Genomic DNA, 24,480 nt, shown 5'->3' with positions numbered 1-24,480 from the left:
ATGCGAAAAATGATTACACGTATATTTATATATGTATATATATCTGGTGGGACAAGGTGATGGTGTATTTAAATATATGGAAGTTGAGATTGCTTCAATTTTCGAGGCTCTTTGATCATACCTACCCACTCTTAATGATACTGTTTGGTTTAAAATTGTTTGTATGTGTATTTAGTTTCTTTGGAAAACGAAAAATAAAACAATTATGGCCGATAATAAACAATCAGAAAAATTCGATAATCTTCACCGAAATCCTAATTTTGCTGTCGTTTGTTCGTTTTTAGAAAAATACGAAAGTTTGTTGAGTTTGCCAGAAATTTCTTTTGACAATTTAGAAAAATGGATAACGGAGCAGCGTCCGAGTAAGCTCTTGTTTATTTTTTATTAGCTGAGTGTTCTATTATTACTTTTAGTTTAGTTTAGTAGTTTTACTTATTTTTTGGTTTTAATAATTTTTTTTATTTAATTAGTAAGTTAGTGATTAACATATGGGTATGCGGGTTCTCCAGCAAAATGGCTTAACAACTAATATAAATTGATTATTTAATATTAATTTGTATCTTTTAATAATAATTTTAAGTCAATGATCATAATTAAACTTTAAAGTAATTAGTAAGTAATTAGTAATGGAAGGTATTTTATGTCATGTCATGTCATGTCATTGCAAGTATGTGTAATTTACGCACATGTGTAAAATGTGTAATGTAAGTTTTAGTAAAATGGACTGCCTGATTTGTGTTATTTTTTCAGTTCAAAAATTTAATAACCTTACTTAATTATCTTAAAATTTAATTTAATAATCAATGTCCCTGTTTTTTTTTACAATAAAATCATTAATGCTCTACTAATTTATTCTATTTCATTTTAATGTACTGTATATTAAATTAACCAGTGTGTCACACAATGAAGGACCTGTTGATGGGCCTTCTGAAAAGGTGGAAGTCCTCAGTCAATGATGAAAGATTTAGCAGATATTTAGTAAAAGTATGTTCAATATTTTAAGTTAATCAATCTTACAATCATACTATGTTTTATATTTTTTTCTACCCCAAGTTCTGTCAGACATATTCGTTAGAAGATGCTTCTCAATTAGAGAAGTTGGGATTTGAGAAATGTGATATCAATCTGAAGCTTAGGCTCATGAAGGTTTGATATGCATGTACTGTACATACATTGGATAACTTTTGTGTTATATATTATTATAAATTTGCTTGATTTATTGGTTGATTTATTGATTGACTGATTGATTGGTTCATTAACTGATTATCTGAATCAATTTCATCATCATGAAGGCCTTGATGGAGCAGCAGTTTGATACAAATATGAAGTTCAAGGACAAATTAGATGGAATGCCACCTGATTTGCTGAGAGTTCAGCCAATAGGAAGAGATATTTATGGCAGGAAATACTGGTCATTTATGGTCAGTTGTTCGTATTTGTTGATAATAGTGAAAATAAAAATAATAATTTGAATCCAGGATAAAGACATGAATTTAAGAGTATTCTGTAAGGCAGCATCTGATGATGATGAAAATGATGAGGACGACGACGACGACGATGACGATGATAACAACAATGATAAAGATAGGATTAATGATAATAATAATACCACAAATAATGATGATAATGGTGGCAGTTTTGCTGTTGACAAAAAGAGGAAAAGATGGCTAGTAGTTGCCAAGTATGTTTGTTTTTCTTTTTTCATTCCTGAGAAGTTCGAAGGACTGAATGAATAAATAAATAAATGTGTGAATTACAGAGTGAGTGAATGAGTTAATTAATGAAAGAGTTTATTACACAAACTTGAATTATATAGGAGCAGAGAAGACTTGTTAGATCTCATTAAATCATTGCAGTCATCTGATGTGTCCATTAAAAAAGGTTGGCTCTGTGTATTAGTTACTGTTGTTTGTATTTATGTGTGTACTTTTATGTGGTTTAATGCATATACATAGGCTGAGTATGTTCCTATCATCATTTATTATCACTCAATTATTTTTAGATTGTAAATCTAAGCCAGACCTGGAATTTATAATTAAAAATGAAATGAATAGTGGCGACGACGAAGATGATGATGATGAAGTGGTGCAAAATGAAATATGTAATAACAACAAGGATGATGATGATGCCGATGATGATGGTGATGGTGCTAGCATATCATTATCATCACTCAAACCAATGAAGAGAGAAACTGATGAGGATGACGTCAACTGTGATGAGGGTGATAATGAAGATTATGCTGCAGATGATGCTGATGGTGATGAGGAGGAAGCCATTAAAAAAGTTATTTGGGATAAGAAGAGAGCTGACATTGAGAAAGAATTAAATGATGCTGCTAACAATGATGCCGAAGCAGACGTTGTTATAAATGACATTAATAACAGAGTGGATGATAGTAAGATTTTAGAGGATGTTAATGATGATGAGGATGATGATATGCGTGAAAGCATTGGACCAGATGTCACTGAATGTTCAACACATTCAAACTCTGGTGGACCAGCAACAGCAGTGACCCAAGGACCAAAACATGGTCAGCAACAAATAACAATTCAGTCTGCAGCCTCTGGACAACAGCAACATGATAAAACAATGTCGCCATCAACAACTCAACGAACCATACTGTCAATCAAACGCAAGAGAGACTTCCCACAACAACTATCAGACAACGATGATGATGATAATGATGGCAATAACAGAAACAAATTGACAAGTGGTGCTGTAAGAAAACAACCACATTATCATCTAGCATCACCACTCTTACGAACAAACAACAATTCAACAACTTCTTCAATCTCGTCATTGTCCACAAATCACCAACAACAACAACAGCATCAAACACCGACAAAAACATCCTGCAACAAGCGAAAAGTTCAAACAGCAGCGCCCAAATTCAAACGACCTCAGAAACCCCGAACCACGTTGGATGACCTTGACCTAATTAGTTGCAGTAGTAGTGGCATTGACTCAAGTTCCAGTGACGAGTCCGTATCCACAAATGGAGGTGGTGGGGGCCACTCCTCTGCCCCTGAAGATGCGCCTCCAACAAAAAGACTCAGAAACAAGGCCCTCATAAATAGAAACAGGAGGAACAGAATGAGAGAAAGTTGGGCCCCTTACAGCTTTGGTGGGTCAAATGTTGGTGGGAATGCTTTAAAAACTGTTCCTATCACCATTTCTCCTGCTTCCACTGTTGCCACTACTCTGTCTGCTGCTACTGCTACTGCTGCTGCTGCCGCTGCTGCTCCTGATTACCAAAACGAGAAAGGGGATGTTGATGTTGTTGAGAAGTGTGGTTTTAATAATAACAATGATAACGTTGCTGCTACTAAAAATTTGGATGCTGTCACTACTAAGGATGCCGTTGTGGTTGATAGCATTAAATGCACGGCGACTGCTGCAGTTTCTAAATCTGATGATGGTGTTGAAGTGGATAATGATGATGCTAAAAATACCATCAATGATATTAACTCTGATGATGGCAGTGCTGTTATTGCTACCGATAAGAATGACGATAACATTGAAAACAATGATTACGACAATGATGGTTATAAAAATCACAGTGGGGATGATAATAAAACCACCAGTTGTACAACTAACAAAGAATGTTTGGCTAGTTTAGGCAGTGGGAGTGCAGCAACTTCTACTCAATCGAGAGAGAGTAGTGATGTTAAAAACGAAGATGATGAAAAGAAGAATGATAAAGATGATGATAATAATAATAATAATGATGATGATGATGATGATGATAAACGTAACTGTGTAAACATTAATGATAGTAGTAATCACGATAGTAACGATGATGAAGAGATGAAAAATCGTAAAGATGGCGCTAGTGTGGCGGATGGAAACTTTTGCGACGTCACAAAGTCTCAATTGGATCTGATTTATAAAGGTGATGGTGCTGAAAAAGTTGAAAATGATATCATAAATGATGAGAGGAGTGATGGGGACGACGATGGAGATGAAGATGTTGGGGATAGTGCTGGAATCAAGAAGGAAGAAGAAAGTGCAAAAACTTCGTCTACTGCTACAACCTTAATTGTTAAGAAGCTGAGGGTGTTAACATCTTTAGAACCAGTAACACTGACAACTTCTTCATCATCTTTGTCATGCGATGTCTTGCCTGCAGTTGCTACTGCAACATCATCGTCATCACAATCTGCCAAAATCTCTGATAATGTTGAAAATGATGATGGTGGTAGCAAGCGAGAGTTAGATGATGACGTTAGTGATGACAATGCTGATGATAAACTGGATGGGGGTAATGAAAAGCCGTCTACAAATATAAAACAGGTCTGCCAACTTGTTGATTATGATGTGGATTCTAATGACGATGAGGAAGACGATAAGTATGAAATTAGTACATCTGGAGGGAATACAAGTTCTTCTACCGCTTCTTTTAGTAGAAATATCGTTACTACTGCTACTACTACTGCTAACTTTCCTACTACTATTTCTTTTACGGGTGCTGTTTCTATCTCTACAGATATTATAAAGGATGGTGAGGACAATGTAGATAATGATCTAGTTGATAATGTCGAAGAAAAAATTAACAGCTGTGTTGATAGAGAAAGTAATGTGAACAATTTTCTTGGCGGCTGTGCAACTGCTGCTGAGATTACAAAAACAACTTCAACAGCAGCTGCCACACCTCTAGCGACAGCCGCCACAACTTCAGTCAGCTCAGTTTCACAGTTGTCATTAGAATCAATCCGTACACCATCAGATGAATTAACCACAACTACTCCCATCCCCTCTGTTACTAATGTCAATGATATCACTACAATAGAAAGCAAAGTAACTGATGCAGCTACTGATATTTCTGCTACTAACGACACCGCCGTTGCTACAACTACTGCAACTCTTTCTATCCCAACATCAACACCACTGACATCAACAACGTCATCGCCTCCTTCCACTACTACATCCAACAGCATTATAACCATCAAATCAACGAAATATCAAGTACTGCAAAACATCAACAATGTTGATAGTGGCATCAACAACAAACTAACTGTCAGCACAGCAGCAGCAGAATCAAATGTTGTCCACAGATTATGCCAAAAAAGGCATTCTACATGTGATTCGTTAAGCTGGAACTCTGATGATGACGTCAACAACAACGTCAGCAGCAGCATCACACCATCAAAGGTGCTGTTGTCATCCATTGATGACGTCAATAGTGATAGCTTATTTTCAAAGCACAAGATTAAAATGCTAGGTATTAGTCCCAGTGACAAAGATGTTGGTAGTAACATTAGCATCAGTAGGAGTGCTGATAGTTGTAGTACTACTGTCGGTTGCAAAGATGTTCTTTCGTTGTCGTCATCTATACAAAGAAGAAGGTTCATTGGTAGAAAGTTGAACATTGTTGGCAGCAGCAGCAGTAGCAACAACATAATCAACAGTAATGTTACAAAGAGCTTAAATGACATTAATAATGCTAATAATGTTTCTGCTAGCATTGAGTGTGATGATGATGATAGTAGTAAGAATGAAAACCAGGATGGTAATGATGATGATGGTAATGATGATGATGAAAAACAAAAAGAACTTCGTTTATCATCATCAGATGTAGTTAATGATGATGGTGATGATGATGATGAGGCTTCGTCGAAAGTCGATGACGACAACGATGTTGTTGTTGGCAAGGATGTTGTTGTTGGCAAGGATGTTGTTGTTGGCAAGGATGTAAATGATGGTGGTGATAAAAATGATGAAGCGGTGGCTAATCCGAATTCTAATGAAAGAACCAACAATGGTAGCATTAATAACGATGATGATGAGTATGGAATTGAAAGGGAAATACGTGGAAACGGAGTAGTTGATGAGGAATGTGAAAGTTTAAAAACTAGCAACAAAAAAGTTGAACCTACTACTACTGCTATTGCTATTCATACTAATACTACTATTTCTATTAGCAGTGATAACACTTCTAATCCTGCTGAAGAGAATGTTGATGATAAAATTAATACTGTAGCACTAGCTAGAAATATCTTAGGTGGCGCTGATAGGGAAGAAAGAGTTTATAAGGATGATAGAAATACCGTTGCTGACGTCAATGAGAAAACTGCTCTGAAGTGTGATCCTGTCTGTGGAATGAGTGATTTGAAACTGAAAAGTTTAGAAGACTTTGACAAAGAACACCAACAAAAACTACAAGAAGATAAGGTTTCTATAGTTTCTATAGCAGCAACAACATCAATAACTTCTGCTACTGATACAGTTACAACTACCGCTACTGATACATCTATTTCTACTACTGCCGCTACTGTTGCGACAACTGCTACTACTACTACTACTATTACTGCTACTAGGTCTGCCACCAGTGATTCCACCACACTAACCCAAGTAACATCAACAAAAACGAAAGGTCGCAAGAAGAAGATGACCAAAAATGACATTAATAATGGTAATCAAAACGACGACGACAACAACAACAGTCTCCCTGACAACAATGATTCTCAGAGCAACGACGCAACAACAACGAATTTGGACACGAAAAAAGATGATACCTTCCCAGAGATCACTGAACTTCGTAGGTCATCAAGGGTCAACAAAGGTCAAAGGAAATTTGACATGGTTCAATTGGAGTTCACATCGAAAAGGAAGAAGAAGAAAGATGATGATGATGCTGACAACAACAACAACAGCAACGATAGATCCAACAACAACAACAATAATATGAGTAATAACAACAATAATAATAAAATGAGAGAAAGAAGGAAACAAGAGAAAGAAAGAAGAAGGACGGCGAGGATGATGAAGCAAATGGTGAAGGAATATGAGGAACAGTTGATGCTTGCCAGGATGAGAAAGGTATCACGTATCAGTGATTAGTGGATGGATGGATGGATGGATGAGTGAATGAAAGAAAGAATGGATATATAAATAAATAAATGAATGATATGATAGAGAGGTGGAAGTATTTTATTTTTTACTTTTGCAGAAGAAAAGATTACGACCGTGCCAGGAGGATGACGAAGATTTTGTACCCAACATAAAAATGGCTGCCAGGAAGAAACGCGGCAGAAAAAAAAGTGATGACGAAAATGACGACGAGGAATTCTACGATTCCGATAGTCTGACGGACGATGACGACGACAACGAAGATGATGACGTCATTTCTGTTGCTATGGCAACTGTCTCATCCTCGAGTTCATCTGATGAGTTGGATAGTGATGGGTCTGTGTACGAGGCTACTGGAAAGAATGCAAGAAGGGTTGCTGGTATCAAAGGTCTGTACCGGCATTCTCTCTCTCTCTCTCTCTCTCTCTCTTCTCTCTCTCTCTCTCTCTCTCTTCTCTATCTCTCTCTCTCTCTCTCTCTCTCTCTCTCTTTCTCTCTCTCTTCCTTTGTGAGATAGTGATAGTAGCGACAATGTTGATAAATTAATAAATTAATACAGATTTAATAGAGCAGAACAATGAAGGAAAACTGTCTATCAATCAACCCTGTCTCGTTTGCAACAAGTTAACCGACCCACAATATGTTAGTACAACGATGGCCATTGTAATAATTATAAGTATAGTAAGCAGTTGTTACTATCAATCACTGATGTATGTTTGGCTTGCATTTGAACACAGATGCTCCTTTGTGATGATTGTGAAGGAGGGTATCACGCCTGGTGCTTGTCTCCAGCCCTCTACCTCATACCGCATCAACATTGGTTTTGCCCTAAATGCGAACATGTTAGTTTGTGTGTGTATGCGTATGTAGATTGGTGTGTGTTTACTTGTTTTGTTCTGCTTGGGGTAGTACCGCTATGTTATTATTTTGATATTCTGTATTGTTTTTCTGTTTAAATTAGAGTCCTGGCAAACAAAATTTTTCAATAATAAATAATTGAAACTGCCAAATTCGCGGAGTTTTATGGATTTTAGTTCACCATTTACTGATATAAACTCACTTTTACCACTAATTTATGTGCATTGATTGCTATTTTTCCGACAGAAACGTTTGATTGACAGTTTGCAAGACCACCTGGCTGACTACGACAGGAAGGCGAGCGAAAATGAAAGGCTCATGTTCAGGAAGGAAAGATTGGCTTATGTCAATCAGTCACTCAATGACATCATCAACATGCAGGTTGTGAGGGTGGGTGGTGATGATATTGAGGATGTTGATTTTATTTTAAGATTTTTTTCATTTTCACAGTACGATGAGGCACCTTCTTCTGAAATAAAGGAAGACGACGACGACGCCATTGACGACGATGATGATGATGATGTTGATATTGATGATGATATGAAAGCTGTCAGCAAAGATGCTGGTGTTGATAATGATCACAACGATGATGATGATGATGATGATGATGATCTCAAATTTGGAAAAGCTAAAAAGAAAAAGAAAGCCATAGCAGACGATGATGCCGAAGACGATGATAACGACTTTGAGATGGGTTGTGATGATGCAAGAGATGAGAACAATGGCGTCAAGCGTAAAAAACCAGCAAAGAAATTATATAAACGGGAGCACACGTCATCTTCATCTTCTTCTTCTTCTTCTTCCTCCTCCTCATCACCATCTGTTGACAGCATAGAGATGGAAGGAGATAATGATGACGATGATGATGCTAAAACAATAAAACCCAAAAACAAAAACAGCAGTAGCAGCAACTTAAAAACTACAAACAGCAAAAAGCGAAGGAGCATCAATCAGGAAGATGATGTCGATGACGAAAGCAATGACGTCACTAAAAAGGGAAAAGACGACGATGAGGATGAGGATGAAGATGATAACGAAGATGGCGATGATTGGATGGTAAGGAAGAGATTGCGTAGGCAGAAGAAAGATATCAGTTACAAATTTGAAGAGTTTGATTCTTTAATCAGTGGCGCTATCGAAGATGATGTTAAAGAGACATATGGGGCTGGTTTGTTGTTTCTTTATTTTGCATTCATTCCTCTGTTTCTTCACTCCATCCACCAATCACTAATTGTACAGGAAATTATGGTAGAGGAAAGGACATGGCGAACATAACAGGTACTAAAAATAAATCTTCAGAATCTCCGAAAACCGAAAATACTAAAAAGAAAAGACGGAAAAGAAAATTTACCATACTGGACAGCGATGATGATGATGATGGAGGCGACGAGTATGATGATGATAGCGAAGAATTTAAAATGTTAATTGATTGGTTATGCTATATGTATTGATTATATTAGCATAAATTTGCTTACCTTAAACATAAATTAGCATACATTAAGAGTGGCAGATCTAGGAAGGAAGGGGAGGGAAGGGGCGGGCCATGCTCCCACGTTGTGAGCAGTTTTATTGTTAAAAGTCAGTGAAACTCAGTTTTTAAACAGGAATATTTATCGTTTTTAACGACACGAATTATTTGAATTTGTCATTACGTATTACTATAGTTCGATTTTTGGAATGTGGCGTTGATATAGTGACTTAATTTTTGATTTTTATTATCTTAGATCGACTGAACAGTTTTCAGTAACTAAACCAGCACTATAGCTCGATTGTTTTTTGAAATGTGGCGCTGATATAGTAAATTAAGCTTATAGTTTTTACTATTCATGCGGTGGCAGATCGAAGGGGACCGTTGTGAGCAATAGTTTTATTAAGGTTCTGTAAGACTTAGGTTTTAATCAAAAGTTAATGTGATAAACCAAAAAGCCAAATTTTAGCCTCACTAGAACAAATTTTGTTGTTTCTTGGCCCCCCGGTCAAATTTCAAAACATTTTTAAAATTTTGGCCAACCCCGTTCAAGTTGTCTAGATCCACCGCTGTGCATTAACATGTTTTTGAAATTAATTTAAACAACCAATAGCGACGAGGACAGCAATGACGAAGATGAGGATGACGATGAAGACGAGGATAACCTCGATGATTCAGATACAGAGGTCAGCCAATCAGATGACGAGAAAATGGACCACAAGTCACGCAAAGGTCAAAGTAATGAAAAGAAGAAAGGAGAGATGATGAGGAGCAGGAAGAGGAGTTCTGCTCTTAAAGATCACGGTAATGAAGCAATTAATTGATGATGATGATAATGCTTGTGGTGTTAATAATTTTCATTCTTGTGTTTCTTCACTCTTAAAAATAAATAACATAAAGAACTTAAACTTATAACTTTTAAAAACACTTCGTATTTATCGCCTTTATTTATCGATGCAGTGCTAGACGATGACGAGGATGAAGAAGATGATGGCTCTACTACTCGCAGTAAGTTTCACAAGAAGCTACCAGCTCGCAGGGCAGCTGCTAAGAAAGCTATAAGTTATTTTGAAGATGATGATGACGACGATGAAGATGACGATGATGGCGATGCTAGTAAACGTTCCAAGAAACTTGATAAATACGAGCGTAAATCACTTAATAAAAACGATCCTTCCTACCGAAAGAAAAAAGGTGATGACGATGATGACTACGAAGATGACGACAACGACGATGATGAGAAGAATAATAAAAACAAGAACAAAAAAGATGGTCTTAGTAGAAATAAAAAGAGAAAGAAAAGAGGAATGAGTGGAAGTGATGATGACGACGATGATGACGAGTTTGTTCCTAGTGACAAAGATGATTACAGTGACGATTACTATGAGAGCAAGTATTATGACGATGACGATGATATGAGAAACTTCATAGCGTCGTCATCATCGTCTTCTTCATCCTCTTCTCCCAGAATGCCAAGGAAGAAAAAACAGTTTAAACCTTCATCATCATCATCGTACTCCAGATTGAAACAAGAAAAAAAACCCGTGTCTAAAAACAGAAAAAAAACATCAACAACAACAAAGCTAAAAGGGACCAAAAACCAAAAAACCACTTCAGCTGCAGCGACATCAGCCACACGAAAGAAGAGAAAAAACAAGAAACCCTGGCAATACTCCGACAGTGATGATGACGAAGAGGATGAAGAGAACCAGTTTGCTCTGCAATCGTCATATTCCGATGATGATTTCACTTCCTACGTAGCTCCACCACCCAAAAAACGAGGCAACCGACCTCCACCCAGGTACAAAAATGTTCAGATGGAATGTGATGACACTAACAACGACGCTGCTTCTTCTGCCACTGCTACTGATAATAATGTTACCGTTAAAGATAAAGTAGATAGTTCAATTCCTACGGTTGCTTCTCTACCTACTAATGCTTCTACAAAGGCTAAAAATTTTGTTTATACTACTCCTACTGCTGCTGTTGCTGCTGCTATTGCTTCAAGTAGTTGTAGTAGTCGCGTTGTGGCCAGTAATGAATGTAAAAGTGTAATTAGTGCTAGCAGCAGCAACAGTAATAATAGTATCAACAATAAGACCATTGATGCAAGATCTAGCATACCGGCGTTAATAGCTATTAGCGATCAAATGAGAATGCCGTGCGTGTACAATGACGTTAATATTAGCAGTCCTATTAGTGCTAGTAACGGCAGTAGTACGGTAAGAAACTTCACTAAAAACAACTATGTAAATAACAACTATGTCGTCACCAACAACAGCAGCAACGTAAACATGCGAACGTTTGGCATGAGTCCGCCATCTATGACGTCACGTATGTCTACAACAGCAACAACAACACAGCGCTTCAACGCTAACATCAACAACACTAACATCATCAACAACAACATTAATAATCTCAATGTTTCATCCGCAAATGCTAACAACACCAACCACAACAAGTCTAATAACAATTACAACGAAAAACTTAACAAGTTCTCTATCCAGAATATCACCAGCAACAACTACAATAACAACAACAGCAGCAATAAAATTAACATCACTAACAATAACAACTTTTTAAACGTGCACCAAAACAACAATTTCAATATTATACAAAGAAGTAGCAACACCAACGACAACAACAGCTTGTTAAGTAACAGAATCGTCGGCTACAATATAAATCGTGACAATTCTATACGTTACAATTTTGTAAACAACAACGTCAATAATAATAATAATATAGTTGATGACGACGAAGACGATGATGTTGATGGCGAGGAAGGTATAATTGATGAGGATCTCTTGCACCAAGATCTCGATGTGGCCGAGTTCTTCAACCAGGAACATGTTAACTTATGATGAAGATGATGTTGTTGTTTTTGTTGCTGCTGCTGCTGATGTTGTTGTTGTTGTTGTTGCTGCTGCTGATGTTGTTGTTGTTGCTGCTGCTGCTGATGTTGTTGTTGATGTTCATGATGGCGTGACGACGATAATGGTGGCGACAAAGTTGATGTCGCGCGTGTTCAGAAATGAACTTATTGAAATGTTATAAAATTTACTGACTTTTAAATCATTCATTTGATTAGTTAGTGGAATAAAAACGGTTATAATACTAATTGTTATTTATATCGCTATTACTATTATCATTATGATATTTTGTTGTTTCTACAAAATTTATTGATTATAGCATCCATTCTTTAAGTTTCTCTTTGGTTTGTAAGGTATGTAGTAAGTTGAGAGGTATTGAAGTGTGTGCTGATGTGTATATATGTTAATAAAATTTAAATTGATATGTCTTTGTATATATATCTGAAGTTGTTAATTATGGTTTTATTTATATGTATTATATATATATATATATATATAATATAATATATATATATATTTAATAATTTTCGTTAGGGTCATTAATAATATTGTTTATCGTTTTTAATTTAGATAAACTTTCAGTTCAATTTATTTAGTTATAAATAAGTATAGAATGTATGTATATATTTATATATAATATTTTGGTTTAATTTATATATATATTTAATTTATACATTATATATATATATATATATATATATATATAGCATAAGATTTTATTAGAATTTATTTCATTGTCGATGAATTATCAAATGGCAGTGATATTTATTTTTGTCCTGTTTTTACTTTAAAAAAATTTATTGTTATTATTTGCTTATTTAATGTGTCGTTATAGAATTTTATTTCTCTTCATTCATTCAGTCATTCATTCGCTCATTTATTTATTTGTCATATGTGTGTATATATATATATATATATATATATATATATATATATATATATATATATATATATATATATATATATATATACGAAATAACTGGAATTTTAAAGAATTCGATAATTTTTCTTAGTATGTTATAAAACTCGATGATTTTTGGTAATTTTTTATTTCATTATTTAACTGAAGTTGAATCATTCGATTAATTAACTTGACATTTAATTAGTTGATTAGTTAGTTGATGTGATGAATTATTTCGGCTCCTTATGCTGGATGACTTCGAAGTCTTCACCGTCACACAGCATGGAAGAGAGACGGAAGACCTCCCATATGGCATGCTCTCTGTCTGCATTCTTAATTATTTCGTTACCTTCTATGTAGAGCCTTACAAATTATGACGTTAATTATCAATAATTATTGTGCTAGTTTATGCATTTTTACAGTGTCCACGGGCGAATTCAGACGGAGGGGTGCTCAAATTGAAATCGCCGGCGACATTTTTGCTCATTGCGCAATTTGTTAGCCAACTTTGCAATTTAAAACGGGCTTGGCTTTTTGTTGTAACGTATAGCAAAAACGGTAATTAGACAATATATGTCGGCTGAGTATAAAAAGAAATTACAAAAAATCATTCTTTTCCGATGTGTGATAATGCCCCCTCCCGAGTCCCCAAAATTCGCCATTGATGGTGCTAGATATGAATTATTATGAAATTCATAAGTTTTAAAGTTTTATTTGTGACAGGCGTAGCATACGGACGAACCAGATTTGAATGTTGTGAATGTGCTTGCTTATTTCGTTTCTCCTAGCCAGCCAGTTAACCATGAGAAACGGGGTAGCCAGGTCTACAGTGCCCGCATTCTCTACCAAGCCCTGCAAAGTAATTTAAAACATTTCTTGTACATGTGCTTCAAAATTTTGAATTATTCACTTCATCAGCAATTTAAGACATTCAATTGCGTGTACGTGCCTCAAATTATTAAAATATTTTACTTTTTCATTGTCTAGGCAATCTTTCAATTGCAACTTCGGATTGCCGAATGTTTCAAATATGCCAAGTGAGGAATTGACGCGAGATTCAGGTCTTGCCGTCATTTTAACATGCCTCAACTGTTTTGAACTGTTCGTTCGGTCAAAAATGTGAACTGCTCGAAGGTATGTATGTTAGTTAGACATTTAAATGTGGTGCAGTAATGCATTAATAGATAGATTGATAGGTAGGTGGATAGGTTGTTAGGTAGTTTGAAGGTAGATCTGTTAGCAGTTAGATCATTAGCAGAAATAGTTTAGACACGACAGGTTGCCCAATGTTATGTACGTGTAACTCTTTACTGGTTATGACGGCAATGTGAGGCAGTTTGCACGTAGGAACGAGATGAACTTCAAACGGGCAGTTTTCAACGTTGGCTGGCACTACCAATTTCTGATCGCTGCCTATAGGTTTGCACAGATTTGATACATATGACTGTGAACTGACTTTGAATTCTGTCAATATTAATCCCATCACTAGGATCATAATTATTTTAAAAATTATAGTGAAAAGTAACATGGTGCTAGTAGGGTGTGCAGTTTTCATTTTAAGTGTATGGTTTAAACCATCGAGAAAGACGATGTATAATGTTTATAAACAGCATGTACACGTAGCAGGCAGTTTGTTTTTTCCGTTCGAAAGATCCATCCTATCTTAGCCTAAATTTTTATTTTACCATTTTGCGCTCATGTCTTGTTTACTGGAAATTAACTTTTAGTCAAAGTTAATTGTACATAAATTTCAAATGATCGTGCTCCGATCAGAGATTTTTTAAGAAATTGCTATCAAAATTAGTGAAATTTGTTTGAAAATTAGCGAAAATAAGGAATGAAAATGTTTAATTTGGAGCTTGTATCAAATTTCATCTTATCGTCTGGCGTCCTTGCCGTGTTTCTGAACAATATCTTCACTAATTATAACATGACTTCTAACTCCAGCTGGATGATCTGGGAATGTTAGTTGAGTTAGGCGTCTATTCATTTTTAATTAGTTTTTATATCAATTTAATTAAATTAAATGGCATAAAAGTTTTGTCAAAAATGATTGATAAGTGTTGCAAAAAACTATCAAAAAATAAAATGATTTAAAAATTTGATTTGATGTTTGATCTTTGATGGGATAAAAATTTTGTCAATTCACTGAAAATAAGAGTCAGAATAAAATATATTTAATTTAATAAATAAACTGTTAGTGGTGATGTATGGCATGTGTTTGGTCTCTAACATATTCTGCTTGTTGCCATCAGGACAAGTGACAAATGATAATGAGCGTGTTTACAGGTATGCTTAATAATGTCATATTAGAGGTTAAACATTATTTAATTTTTAGTTGTAGTTCAATTAATTATTAATTCATCTAATTTTTCAAAATGTTATTGTGAGACAACTAATACCAATTTTTTGTCTTGAAATAAATATCTTTTCAACATTTTATTTTATCTTTTGCAGAACAAAAAACAGTGGGTTGTTGTGCTGCAGTATATTGCCACTCATTTGCATTCTCTCTCCATCTCAGTCCACTTTCCACCAGATCAAATGTTAACAATCTTGATATATATTTCATTCACCAACATAGATAACTTATTAGCATAATTTATTCATGAGTGTGATTTACTCATTAGCTAAATTTATTTACACACAGGTCTGTTCATTGTTGGTTCCTATCTCATTTCACTGATGTTAACAATAAGAGAGATAGTAAGGTATAAGGAGGGGCAGGAGGTTTTGTATTCGTCATCATACATTGCCATGTTATCATTCATGCTGTCTCTAGCATTGTGGATGGTGGTTTTCTTCAATAGAGTCAGTTAGTGGAAAGATTTTTGTGTATGTGTTTGTACGTGTCCATGTGCACGCAAATTACCAAAACGCACACATGTGCACAGATTTCCAGTTGTTTTTGTTCCTGCTGTCAATACTGTTGATTCAGTTACTCTCTCTCTTATATGTCCCACGCATCTTCCCGGGGTGTTTCAGTGCTGGCGAAATAAGGGTGCTGTGCCAGGCTGGAGCTCTCTTTCTCTTCTACTCTCTTTCTCACTTTTTTTCATTGCAGGTTTGTGTGTTTGTGTTTGTTTAGGTGTCTCTCTGTCTGTCTATCTGTGTGTGTTTGTTTGTGTTTGTGTGTGTGTGTGTTTGTGTGTGTGTGTGTGTGTGTGTGTGTGTGTGTGTGTGTGGTTGCGTTTATCGTTTGTAAATTTTGTGTTTATATGTATTTGTAATATGTTAATGTTATCATTAAGATACACCCACATGGTCGAATGTCATCTGCATCGTCGTCGTCATCATTAGAATACCCTCAAATGGTTATCTTTTCTTATGTTAGTATCAGTAGACTTTTGACTGATTGGTGAATTTTTTTTTCATTCACTAACTCAGTCATTTATCTGCTATTTTGTAATAAATAAATAAATAAATAAATTCAGATAATCCTGACATACTGTGGAATCTTCCTGATCTCGATATACACGACGAAAGACATAGACGATGGTTGCAGGAAGTTCTACATCTTCTTATTCCTCCTCTTTTTTATATTTGTCATCCCAATGTCCGTAACTTGGTTGAAGTCCAACCCTGCAACATGGCTGTTGCTCTATCTGACGAGGAGCAGGCTTAATGTTAGTGAATCGCGCCTGCTTGCTGTTCTTTTTATTACTTTCTATTGTCGATAGTGTTCATCATCATTTGACTCTAGTACTGGCTTATGTTTGCATTTAAATTTCCAGATAACCTTGATAGTATATTGGATCTTTTGTTTGGTTGTCACCGTGGCAACATCTCTCGTGATCACTAACGTGAGAAATGGCGTATTTGAGCACAGACGAAACTTCGATGAAGGAAGTGGTGAAGATGATGACGACGAGGAAGATCATGGTGGCGGTGATGATGATTTTAGAATGAAATATAAGCGGGGTATTAAGAAACACAAAATAAATGAAATGCAAAGAGTTACTCGAGTTAGAAAGCTGTTCCACTTATTGATGGTTCTCATCTTTTTGCCAGGACTGTATTTTAATAAGCAGCTTCTTTGTTTGGCTTCCGTGTGTGCACTTGTTCTATTTCTTGTGGTTGAGGTTAAAAATTTAAGCAAATTTTATTTTTGCAATTTGTTAGTGATATCATTTTAAATTTACAATAGGCTGCAAGAATTTTGCGTGTGCCACCATTCTACCAGCCAATCGGAAGACTTTATAGAGACTTTCTTGATAGCAGAGATTCGGGATTGGTCGTTTTGACACACATCTATCTTCTCATTGGCTGCTCAGGTCCTCTCTGGACATCTATTGGTCAACCCGATTTGAATGATCTCTTCCCATTGGCTGGAATTATTTCAGTTGGTGTGGGTGACACCATGGCATCATTTGTTGGTTCAAAATATGGAAGATTGAAATGGAAATGTTAGCAATTGTTTCCATAATTTAATTTTCATTATGAAAAATTAAATTGATTTAATATTTAGTTTAGTTTACCAAAACTAATAAATGTTTGTGAACAGATTCTGATAAATCTGTCGAAGGGACAGTTGCATGTGCATGTTCTCAGCTTATTTTCATATTTCTACTGAACAAATTTGGAAGTTAGTTATTTGTATATTTATTAATTACGCTTAAAGATGATATTAAAAAAGAATAATGATTAATCATTATTATTTAACAAATTAATCTTCCTAGTCATCAGCTTGGTGGGTGTGGCAAACGGAAAGATTGTGGCAGCAGTTGTATTGACGTCCTTGTTGGAAGCGTTCACAGATCAAATTGATAATTTAATATTACCACTCTTCATGTATTTGCTACTACTTATATGATGTCGTTCGTTATGGTAGTTTGTTAGTTGTTCATTTTGATCTAAATTTAATCCAATATTTTATCAGATTTTGATTTATTTTTATCCCTAGTGTTGTTGGCGCTGTTGCTTTTGTGTTTAAAATTTGTTAGCTTTATTTAATTCGTGTTTGTAATCATGTCCTCCAATTAGTATAGCACAAGGTTTTTTTTTCTGTGTCTATGCATGTGAGTTTGTAATTTTATATTTATTTTTATCAGTATTTACAATCAAAATTTTATTTAGTCATTTTCCAACAGTTTACTTGACTTTTAAGGTTGCGTTATCTACCAAACATTTAAAGGTTTTCCCGGTGTCACTTGTTGCGATTGCGATGTTTTATTTAATGATCGTTCAGCTACCGTTGAAAGTTGAACGACGTTGTTTAGCGCTCTATCATTTATTTTATGCATGTAAAAAGTAAACAGATCATTTTCGATCCGATCATTTAAAGAGCCCAAGTATTAAGATGGCGGCAAGTAGGATGCTCAGAGCTGTCGTTAGTGAATTTTTAAATTCCTCCGTTCATTCAAAATTTACTAGCTTGTTTTACTGTATTTTTTTTAGTTTTTAAAATTTGAGAGTTGATAGCTTCGACCTTCATTTCCAATTTCATTAATTTATAAATTTTCATTTTCCACAATCCAATCAGAATTTGAATTGAGAATTGAATTTTAAAATTTTATGAATTTAGTTAGTTTGTTTAATGAACTTTATTAGTTTATTGTTATTCTATTTAAAAAAACGAAAAATCAAATCAGGCTCCTTATCTCAAGCCATTTTCAAGAAATTTCTCCTCTGCAGAAGTAATTTCAACTTCTTTTTTTTTTAATATTTTTATTTTGCAACTAATTTTTTGTATTAATTATACCCCCCATAATTAATTAATGAATTAATTATTGAATAATTAATTAATAATTAATGTTGATTAAATTAAATTACATTCAAATAAAATTTCAACTTGATGTCTAGTTGCATGTTTTATTGTTTTTGATTAAATCTTGAATTATAAAACAGAAATTGCGTATTTATTTTTCCAGATAAGGACAGTAACTTTGATACCTGGAGATGGTATAGGTCCTGAAATATCTGCATCTGTCCAACAAATCTTCAAAGCTGCTAATGTCTATTTGCTTTTTTTGTTGTTAATATTTCTGGATAAGGATATTTAACTAATTCCTTATTTCTCAACACACTAGGTGCCCATAGCATGGGATGTAGTAGATGTAACTCCAGTTAAAGGTCCAGATAGTCGACTGCACATCCCACAGAAAGCTATAGATTCAGTGAACAAGCATGGGGTTGGATTGAAGGGCCCACTCATGACCCCCATTGGGAAAGGGCATCAGTCTTTGAATTTGGCCCTAAGGAAGTGAGAATGTGATAAGGATGGATATTTTATTAACGTGTGGTTTTCAAAAAAAATAATTGCTCCAACATCGATAGATAGATTGATTGATTAATCAGTTTGTTGTTTGAGCAATCAAAGAAACAGTCTAATAAACAAGCCTAAAACACTTGATCAGAGAGTTTCACTTGTATGCAAATGTTCGACCATGCAAGTCGCTAGAGGGCTACAGAACCTTGTACAACAATGTCGACCTGGTGACCATCAGGGAGAACACTGAAGGGGAGTACAGTGGTATTGAACATGAGGTTGGTAAATCTACAGGCATGTATACATGAAGTTGTGCACACATGATGTTGTACATGAAGTTGTACATACATCATTTGCACACACACAGATTGTAAGTGGAGTTGTACAGAGTATCAAGTTAATAACAGAGAGAGCTTCAAGGAGAGTGGCAGAGTTTGCATTCAAGTATGCCAAGGATAACAACAGGCATAGAGTTACTGCTGTCCACAAAGCTAACATCATGTTTGTGTCGTCTATTTATTTGCACTTGATCTTTTTCTCTTTCTCACTACCCTTCTCTCTTTTTCTTTCACTTTCTCTCTCTCTCTCTCTCTCTCTCTCTCTCTCTCTCTGTCTCTCTCTCTCTCTCTTTAATTCTGTCCTATATATGTACATAATTGTTCATATAGGAGGATGTCAGATGGATTGTTTCTAAAGTGCTGCAGGGAGGCTGCTGAGCAGAACCCGGAGATAACATTTGATGAGATGTACCTTGATACCACATGCCTCAAGGTCCACCTCTCTTTCTTTACATCCTTTACATATGTTTTAATATATATATATATATATATATATATATATATATATATATATATATATATATATATATATATATAACTGTGGGTGATGTTAAGAAATATCACCCTGACCCTAACCCAGATTTTATATATATGTATTATAACACAGAAATATATTTTTGTATTGTAGTATATAAAGGAACATATATTTATGTATGTACGTGAATGTAGATGACCCAGGACCCAACTAGATTTGATGTTCTTGTTATGCCAAATCTGTATGGAGACATACTGAGGTAGGTCGGGTCAAAATATGTAGATCAAAGATCACTAATTATTCGGGTCACAATTATGTTTCTATTTAATGCATCTGGGTCAGTTAGGGTTGAGGTCGTTTCTGTTTATAGATTTTGCACTCGTCTGTTTGTCTGGCTGGCTTGCTAATATTATGGGCTTGTGTTTATTATTTAACATAACTTTTTTGTATTTTAATTAAAATTGCATATCTTTGTAAATATATCGAGTCACGTAACTAATCAATCATTCAATCAGACGGCCATTAATTCTATCAAACAATCATTCAACTCAATTGATACCTATTGATTGGTCGGCTAACAGTTTTTTTTGCAACAAATTTGTATTGATAAAAATAGTTTATTGGCTTGCATAATATAACAAGGATTGCCTCTAGGCTTTTGTTATCAATTGTCATTAACACAATTTAAGCTGCACTTGAGTTTTTTATTTTATATCCTATCAGGTGTCTAACTGTCTATGTTGTTTTCTGTGAGGTGTTCGTTCGTGTTTGTTATGCTGTTACTTTTATCGCTAATATGTTTGTCGTCAATGCTGTTCAGTGCGTCTGTCTGCATCATTCTGCATGGCACTTTATTTTATACAATCGATAACACATAATTGATACTCGTTGTTGTTGTTGTTGTTGATGATGATGTTGTTGTTTTTTGTTGTCGTATTGTCATTAGGTTGTTGAGGACCCGAATAGGTTTGATGTACTTGTCATGCCTAACCTGTATGGAGATATCATGAGGTCTGTTATTGCTGTTGCTGTTGTTGTTGATGTTTTGTATCTTTTAAGTTTGATTTACTATATCCTCATTTATAAAACGAATGTCTACCTTCTGTGTGCATGTATTTAACATATAAATTGTGTAATGTATTTTGTTGAATTCTATCGAAATCATCAGCTTGGTCAGTTTTTCTTTTACAAGTTTTCCAACTTTCTTATCAACTTCTTGATTCACGATTTGGATTATAAACATAAGAAGTTGGAAAACTTGTAAAAGGATCTGATAACTCTGACTAATTCAACAAAATATGAACGTATTCGTTCATTTGTTTAGTATGGGTTATTATGTGTAACGGCGGTTGCCAGGTATATTTGTGTTGCTTTTTAATAAATATTAATTATAATTTATATTTCTATATTTAACATATAAATTGATTAATAATATTATATTTTTAATTAATTAATTAACTAGTTATAGAGTTATAATATGTGACATCTATCAACTTGTTAACCTTCTTAAGCTATTTTGAACGAATTGCATTTGGCCGAGTGTTATATTTTTTGATTCTAGCTTATGTATAAAATATTGTATAGGAATAATAAATATTAGATATAATTATGGTATAGGTTTTATTCTTATAAATATAATAAAATTTCAATCATATTCATTTATATTAGCTGATGCACGTATTAAACGTTTCATTATTAATCGCACTGTCATTAAACACATCGACCAACATTTTTTTCATTAACTTTATGATGATTAGATACTTGCTTTCTTACGCGCGCACACACACACACACACACATGCATACACACACATACACACACACTGAAAATATTTCCGACTAGTGATCTGTGTGCTGGATTGATTGGAGGTCTTGGAGTAACACCAAGCGGAAACATCGGTGAAAATGGCGCAATTTTTGAATCTGTTAGTATTGGTTCGTTTATAGTAGTGTGTCAATGTGTACAATCTCACACTCCGCAGTGTGTACTATCATACACTCCGCAGTGTGTACAGTTATACACTCTACACGTTTCACGCTATTATACATTACACACCAAATTATACAAAATGCATTAGACACACCTTAATGAAGTTCTAAAAAACACTCGTACACACACACACAGGTACACTATTAAATTTGACACACACGCGCGAACAAGTGTAATTGAATTATGCACGACGACGCGCTGCAGGTGCATGGCACGGCTCCGGACATTGCGGGGCACGACAAGGCCAACCCGACGGCCCTCCTTCTGAGTGGGGTCATGATGTTGCGCTATATGAACCTAAATTCGCACGCCGATATGATTGAGAAGGCCACCTTTGCTACTATCAAAGAGGGAAAGGTTGTGCTCATATATATCTAATCTCCTTCACTCCTATGTGCTCCTGCCTTTTATAATCGTTTATTAGAATTTGAAGCAAATTTTGTTAATTTATTTTTATTTCTTTATCTATTTGAATTAAATTTCAAAAATATCGTGATACAAAACGCAGGCACTGACAGGCGATCTTGGTGGGACTGCAAAATGTTCAGAATACACCAATGAAATCTGCTCCAAGATCTCATAAATTACTCACCAATTAATTCATTTATCATCAAAATCCTCTATTTGAGGGTGTACTTAACTGAGAATTATGTTGATCATATGCTTTTCTTTGTTTGTGGCGATTTTAAAATCTCAAAAAGTTGTACATTTGTAATTCTTAGCATGATGTATTTCCGCATGGTTTGTGATAACATATAGGCTATTTAATAGCATATATGCAGTGCAAACATCAGTTACGACTGCATCTGAGAGCCGCAGGTTCGTGTTTGGAATTAATATCTTTCTATTTCTTGTTAGGTTGTTTTATTTTGCATTGTTAGTAACGCGTAGATATCATCGCGTACGTTGTTATTACTCTTTCAGATTTGTCACTGTTTTAGTTTCAAATGTTCTCCTCTATGTCAAATTTCTTTATTTTTACGTATTTAGTTTTTTACCAGTTCTATTTTTTAAGTAATAAATCGATTTATTTCATATTTTTATTTTTTATGTGTTTCTTGTTGCCTCTGAAAACTTCGAATTCACCATGTAATTATTGTACACGAAAGTTTTAAATCATTGCCTACTGTTTTAATATTTAGACCTGAAAATTTGATTTATTTTGTTTTTTTTTTATTATTAAGAATTGGAGAAATATTTTTAGGAGAAAGAGAAATATTGGAGAAATAGTCATAGGAAAAATTTTTGAATTCACGATTTATGAATAAAATTTTCTTTATAATCCAGTATGTTATTCTTTTCACTTGAGTAACAACTTTTTTTATTGAATTAAGATAAAATATTGATTGATGTATTGATTGATTGATTGAACATTAATAACTGAAATGTTTATGTTGATTTTATTAAAGCATTGTGTGTCCAAAAAACTGCTGTACCGTTTCTATGAGACCCGGTAAGCCGTTGCACTAAACCAACTTATAACTTGGATCTATTTACGTCGTTTATGTTATAAAAATCAACGAAAGCTTAACAAGATCAAATAAAAAAAAGAAAGAGTGACTATAGCTCAATCCTAGTATGCCAACCTATGGCTCCAGTAAGCCAGTGTATCTCGCCGGACAAAAAGCAATTCTTATGTCCAAATTAATAAAAATAATTTTAAAATACATAATCTGATTTAATTACATTGTTTTAGACATAATGAGTCAAGTAAATATTTCATATAGTCTGTTCGATGAAACCCATGCAAATTCATAAGTAAGCCAATAAGCCAGCAATCGAAGCAAGCCAAATAGCCTGACCCGTTTTGCGATTGTTTCGTAAATAAAGTGTGTTTAGTAGATAATGGTAGGGTGTAATTTTTCTGTCATCTTTAGTTTCATTTGCTTCTAAATTTCACGAAAGATTTTGAGAGTCATCCGCTTATTAAAGACCTTCTTACAAATATACAATTGCATGGTATGTTTCATACAGATTACATTACAATGCATACATATATTTTTATTTTATTTAGTAGTTTTTTATAATTTTATTGTATTCATATTGCGATTGATTGAGAAGATTAGATCCATTTATTATTATTTTTTATTTAGTTTTAGTTATTCATTTTATTTTGTTTGTGCTTATTTGAGCCATTTTCTGTTAGTTAGTGCATCACATTTTTTAAATTATTGATAAATGACAAAATTAATATGAAAGATAATATTTGAATAAATAAATATTAAATATTTTCTTAATTTCATTTATTTTAAAATCAGTTAATCACTTGTATTATGTTTCATTAAAAAAGATTAAATATAATATTTGCTGCATGTTATAATAATAATTACATTTTCATTGCCAGTTGCCAATGAAATAAAAATTTGAAATAGTTATAATTTTTTATAATATTACATAACTGATATATAACAGTATAACTAAATTGATAGCATATATAATACATTTAATAATTTTTTATAATATATTACACATGTATCAATTAAGCTATTTTTTTAACAGGTTTGGTGGTTGAGATAGAAAGAAC

General features: G+C 34.3%; 4 protein-coding genes across 4 annotated transcripts; 3 read left to right on the top strand and 1 right to left on the bottom strand.

The window, feature by feature from the left end:
* Positions 1 to 253: 253 nt before the first annotated feature.
* HELRODRAFT_134872 (hypothetical protein) lies at positions 254 to 1,529 on the top strand (the record flags this gene model as incomplete). Its single annotated transcript, XM_009016555.1, has 5 exons — positions 254 to 362; positions 893 to 984; positions 1,054 to 1,146; positions 1,293 to 1,421; positions 1,479 to 1,529. Coding segments are annotated over 5 exons (474 nt in total), but the record flags the coding sequence as incomplete, so codon positions are not given.
* An 11,647-nt stretch (positions 1,530 to 13,176) lies between these two features.
* HELRODRAFT_170758 (hypothetical protein) lies at positions 13,177 to 14,429 on the bottom strand (the record flags this gene model as incomplete). Its single annotated transcript, XM_009016554.1, has 4 exons — positions 13,177 to 13,309; positions 13,689 to 13,798; positions 13,919 to 14,045; positions 14,251 to 14,429. The coding sequence occupies 4 exons, from the start codon at positions 14,427 to 14,429 to the stop codon at positions 13,177 to 13,179; spliced, it is 549 nt and encodes a 182-aa protein (XP_009014802.1).
* A 2,464-nt stretch (positions 14,430 to 16,893) lies between these two features.
* HELRODRAFT_76716 (hypothetical protein) lies at positions 16,894 to 17,759 on the top strand (the record flags this gene model as incomplete). Its single annotated transcript, XM_009016553.1, has 4 exons — positions 16,894 to 17,028; positions 17,094 to 17,352; positions 17,451 to 17,531; positions 17,626 to 17,759. The coding sequence occupies 4 exons, from the start codon at positions 16,894 to 16,896 to the stop codon at positions 17,757 to 17,759; spliced, it is 609 nt and encodes a 202-aa protein (XP_009014801.1).
* A 464-nt stretch (positions 17,760 to 18,223) lies between these two features.
* On the top strand, positions 18,224 to 23,241 carry HELRODRAFT_185474 (hypothetical protein). Its single transcript, XM_009016552.1, has 11 exons — positions 18,224 to 18,275; positions 18,538 to 18,582; positions 18,817 to 18,900; positions 18,976 to 19,148; positions 19,303 to 19,432; positions 19,522 to 19,655; positions 19,823 to 19,925; positions 20,914 to 20,978; positions 21,810 to 21,891; positions 22,161 to 22,313; positions 22,465 to 23,241. The coding sequence occupies exons 1-11, from the start codon at positions 18,246 to 18,248 to the stop codon at positions 22,537 to 22,539; spliced, it is 1,074 nt and encodes a 357-aa protein (XP_009014800.1). The 5' UTR covers positions 18,224 to 18,245; the 3' UTR covers positions 22,540 to 23,241.
* Positions 23,242 to 24,480: the final 1,239 nt, after the last annotated feature.

The sequence above is a fragment of the Helobdella robusta genome (genome assembly GCF_000326865.2).
Source record: "Helobdella robusta unplaced genomic scaffold HELROscaffold_18, whole genome shotgun sequence".
NCBI classification, from domain to species: Eukaryota; Metazoa; Annelida; class Clitellata; order Rhynchobdellida; family Glossiphoniidae; genus Helobdella; species Helobdella robusta.
The sequence above is the reverse complement of the archived record's forward strand: the minus strand, read 5'-3'. Positions and strand labels throughout refer to the sequence as shown.